Source organism: Neoarius graeffei, chromosome 3 (genome assembly GCF_027579695.1).
Source record: "Neoarius graeffei isolate fNeoGra1 chromosome 3, fNeoGra1.pri, whole genome shotgun sequence".
NCBI classification, from domain to species: Eukaryota; Metazoa; Chordata; class Actinopteri; order Siluriformes; family Ariidae; genus Neoarius; species Neoarius graeffei.
This window is the reverse complement of record NC_083571.1, coordinates 32,259,242-32,263,591: the sequence shown is the minus strand read 5'-3', so window position 1 is coordinate 32,263,591 and position 4,350 is coordinate 32,259,242. Positions and strand designations below refer to the sequence as shown.

Here is a 4,350-nt window from a genome sequence, read left to right as displayed (position 1 = left end):
CATCATGGTTATTTTATTTACTGTCAAAGGAATTGACTAGAATTTTTAAAGGGATTTTTTTTTTTGCCACCTAAATTTAGCACGGACTTTGGCAAAGACTTCACTGAAACGTATAACTAGCATTAGCTGGCTTGCTAGTACCAAAATGTCTGCTTATGTTCCTTCATGAGGGGTGCCAATAATTGTGGAATCGACTGGCTAATTAACAATATGCTAATGAAAACAAAAACCACCCCCACCCAGTTTTCTCTCTCTTACCAAAAATAAATTTGGCACTTTTTTTTTGAAAGGGGTGCCAATAATTCTGGACTTGACTGTTGGTAGATGATAAAATGCTCACTCGTGCAAGCCGGACTATACCATGATGCATGAGCGATTACACCACACACAGAGCTTCAGAAGTATTGGCACCCCATTAAAAATGAGCCAAAAAATATTTTTAATCTACATTATTTCAAAACTATTGGCACCTTGACAATCAATTGTACTCCAACAGAAATTAAGACACACCCTTTTTTTTTTTTTTTGGTTCACAAAATACAAAAAGATGCTTTCATTCACACGGTTCTATGTTCTCTTATTCTTTCCCAACACTGTGGGAGAGAACAAACAGCAATTTCACCCATTTATCTGTGAGCCGCTCTCTCCACCCCTCCAATCAGACACATTTGTTTGTTTGGCTGATGGTTCACATGATTAGCATTTTGGGATAAAAAAAACAAAACACTGGTGGTCTTATCAGCAGAGCACTAATCAAAAATAAACAAACTCTGTAATGAAGATAACATCATAATGCAAGTCTGTGATGAACTGCATGGTCATTTTTTTTTCCAAGGAATTCACAAACGTAGCTGTGTATGTAGGGCGAGAGAGATTCAGAAAAATATTTCCCACATCTTGAATGTACACTTTCTTAACTCGTTCTTTATCATTTGGTTCGTCATTAAAAAAAAAATAAATAAAATAAAACTGACAGTTCTCATGTGACTTCTGTCAACATCTGCATTTAAATACATCTTGCTTGCCGTAGTTTAGTAGATTAACAGTTTCAGCCTCAGATGCTCCTCCCACAAGAAATGGTGACTTGTGTATCCTTTGTACACTTTTCTGGCCCTGAGCTTCAGGATCTTAAAGGTTGGAATCTGATCGGCTCTCACCACTTCCGTGTACTGACAAACTTTTTAGAGGTTTTTGGATTTAGTTTTTTGGAAAGTTGACTCTTGTTCATTAGTTAGAGGTGAGTAAAAATTAATCTGTGAAATTAGATAGTTGTTGACTCTTTAGGGAATCTAGAAGCTGACAGTAACTTCAATTTTTTTTTCAAATTTCATGTTGCACAAAATGTGTCCAGATGCTAAACTGGCAGCTTTCCCATAAAATGTACTCTCTGAAACTTGTGAATCCAGCCAAGTGGAAGAAAGTGCTGTCTACCCTCTTCCACATACAGTGGTGCTTGAAAGTTTGTGAACCCTTTAGAATTTTCTATATTTCTGCATAAATATGACCTAAAACATCAGATTTTCACACAAGTCCGAAAAGTAGATCAACAAATGAGACAAAAAATATTATACTTGGTCATTTATTTATTGAGGAAAATAATGCAAAAGTATGTGAACCTTTACTTTCAGTATCTGGTGTGACCCCCTTGTGCAGCAATAACTGCAACTAAACGTTTGCAGTAACTGTTGATCAGTCCTGCACACCGGCTTGGAGGAATTTCAGCCCGCTCCTCCGTACAGAACAGCTTCAACTCTGGGATGTTGGTGGGTTTCCTCACATGAACTGCTCGCTTCAGGTCCTTCCACAACATTTCCATTGGATTAAGGTCAGGACTTTGACTTGGCCATTCCAAAACATTCACTTTATTCTTCTTTAACCATTCTTTGGTAGAACGACTTGTGTGCTTAGGGTCGTTGTCTTGCTGCATGACCCACCTTCTCTTGAGATTCAGTTCATGGACAGATGTCCTGGCATTTTCCTTTAGAATTCGCTGGTATAATTCAGAATTCATTGTTCCATCAATGATGGCAAGCCATCCTGGCCTAGATGCAGCAAAACAGGCCCAAACCATGATACTACCATCACCATGTTTCATAGATGGGATAAGGTTCTTATGCTGGAATGCAGTGTTTTCCTTTCTCCAAACATAACGCTTCTCGTTTAAACTAAAAAGTTCTATTTTGGTCTCATCCGTCCACAAAACATTTTTCCAATAGTCTTCTGGCTTGTCCACGTGATCTTTAGCAAACTGCAGACGAGCAGCAATGTTCTTTTTGGAGAGCAGTGGCTTTCACCTTGCAACCCTGCCATGCACACCATTTGTTGTTCAGTGTTCTCCTGATGGTGGACTCATGAACATTAGCCAATGTGAGAGAGGCCTTCAGTTGCTTAGAAGTTACCCTGGGGTCCTTTCTGACCTCGCCAACTATTACACGCCTTGGTCTTGGAGTGACCTTTGTTGGTTGACTTGAATTTCCTCCATTTGTCCACAATCTATCTGACTGTGGATTGGTGGAGCCCAAACTCTTGAGATGGTTTTGTAACCTTTTCCAGCCTGATGAGCATCAACAACACTTTTTCTGAGGTCCTCAGAAATCTCCTTTGTTCGTGCCATGATCCACTTCCACAAACGTGTTGTGAAGATCAGACTTTGATAGATCCCTGTTCTTTAAATAAAACAGGGTGCCCACTCACACCTGATTGTCATCCCATTGATTGAAAACACCTGACTCTAATTTCACCTCAAATTAACTGCTAGAGGTTCACGTACTTTTGCCACTCAGATATGTAATATTGGATCATTTTCCTCAATAAATAAATGACCAAGTATAATATTTTTGTCTCATTTGTTTAACTGGGTTCTCTTTATCTACTTTTAGGACTTGTGTGAAAATCTGATGATGTTTTAGGTCATTTATGCAGAAATATAGAAAATTCTAAAGGGTTCACAAACTTTCAAGCACCACTGTAGCTTAGCTCACAGAAGACTACAGTTGGCTCGTGTTGCTGTGATTGACTGACAGGAGCGGGAAGAGAGAGATAACGCTCCCTCCACTTTGCTTTCTTGACTCCCATTCAAGCATGGCTGTGGCACTGTCTGGATTCGAACCTGCAATCTCCTAACGACAGGGTAAGAAAATGAATCCTCCCAAAAAAAAAAACCCTGCTTCTGCTTTTATTTGCCGCTGTAGCAGAGCCACAGTCACGTACACAATTTAATTAGAAAAATTCTACAAACTTATGTACAAGCAGATTTTTCATCTGGTTTCCTGAAAGATCCTTCGAAGGTGAATATTAAAATACCCGTTGCGTTGGGCAGCAGCACGATCAGAGGAACGGTGACAAATCCGAAGCTTCAACAATCCTTTTCATAGCTGTTGAGATGGAAATGGGAACGTAAAGCTTTTACAGAATCACACAGTAACATCTGTGGGTTCACTGTAATATGCGTGAGATTTAAACAGGTTATGTTTCTCCTATATCTAAGACAAACATCGGACGCCAGACTGATCCGATAATCGACGCTAGTCTACGGCGAAAAACCTAATCGTGGTCTCTTTTTGTACAAGTGACTCAATGACAGTTGCTCGGTGTGTAATATTGATAATAGACACTAGAGGGAGACAAAGAAAAGCCAGATCTTTTCTTGTTGCTTGTCATTCACCATTCCTTCTCTCTCTCTCTCTCTCTCTCTCTCTCACCTACACACACACTATCTACGCTTCCTTTGTTTGATGAGAAACAGGTTCTCAGGGTCGCTGGCTGCCTTCCTCATTCTCTTCTCCTCCTTCTTTTTCTTCTTCTTGCTCTTCCCTGAGCTGAACAGCACTCCTGGGCTTTTCTTCATGTGATTCTGAGGAGTGTGAAAGATCACTCCGTTACAGGGACCATTCTGGACGCTTCGAGGAAAGTCCTGTTCCGTGTTCATCACATGTTTCTTGTTCTTTTTGTTCTTCTTGCCCTTGAATTGGGGCGTGGCCACGCTGTAAGGACCAGGTGTGTTTACCATTGCCATTTTCTTCTTCTTCAGGACGGGCGTGTCATTGTGCCAGTGCAGGTGTTTGTTGGGAGTGGGTGTGGTCGGAGGAGGGTATTTAGGCGTGTGGGCGACGCGTCTCCTCGGGGTGTGTATGATTGACATCAGAGGAACTGGTGCGGACTGGAAGTACGCGTTTCTTGCTTTCTTTCGGGGAGGCTGGGGAGTGGCTTCGGCCTGGTTGAGAAGTCCGGCCTTTTGGAGCTCTGCAACACACACACACACACACTTATCAACTCGACTCTGTGTGAGGATCACTGGATTGTATGTGGTCATGTGACATCCAGCTGTCAATCACACGACACTTTACTGAC

The 4,350-nt window shown here is 41.1% G+C and overlaps 1 protein-coding gene across 2 annotated transcripts in view; it reads right to left on the bottom strand.

The window, feature by feature from the left end:
* Window positions 1–1,563: 1,563 nt before the first annotated feature.
* The window catches only part of zcchc7 (zinc finger, CCHC domain containing 7), a 93,797-nt gene continuing 91,010 nt past the window's right edge, over window positions 1,564–4,350 (bottom strand). For both annotated transcript variants that reach the window (XM_060916678.1, XM_060916677.1), the window contains exon 9: window positions 1,564–4,242. In XM_060916678.1, coding sequence (XP_060772661.1) covers window positions 3,713–4,242 — 530 coding nt within the window. In that variant the 3' untranslated portion in view covers window positions 1,564–3,712. The remainder of the gene's footprint in view (window positions 4,243–4,350) is intronic.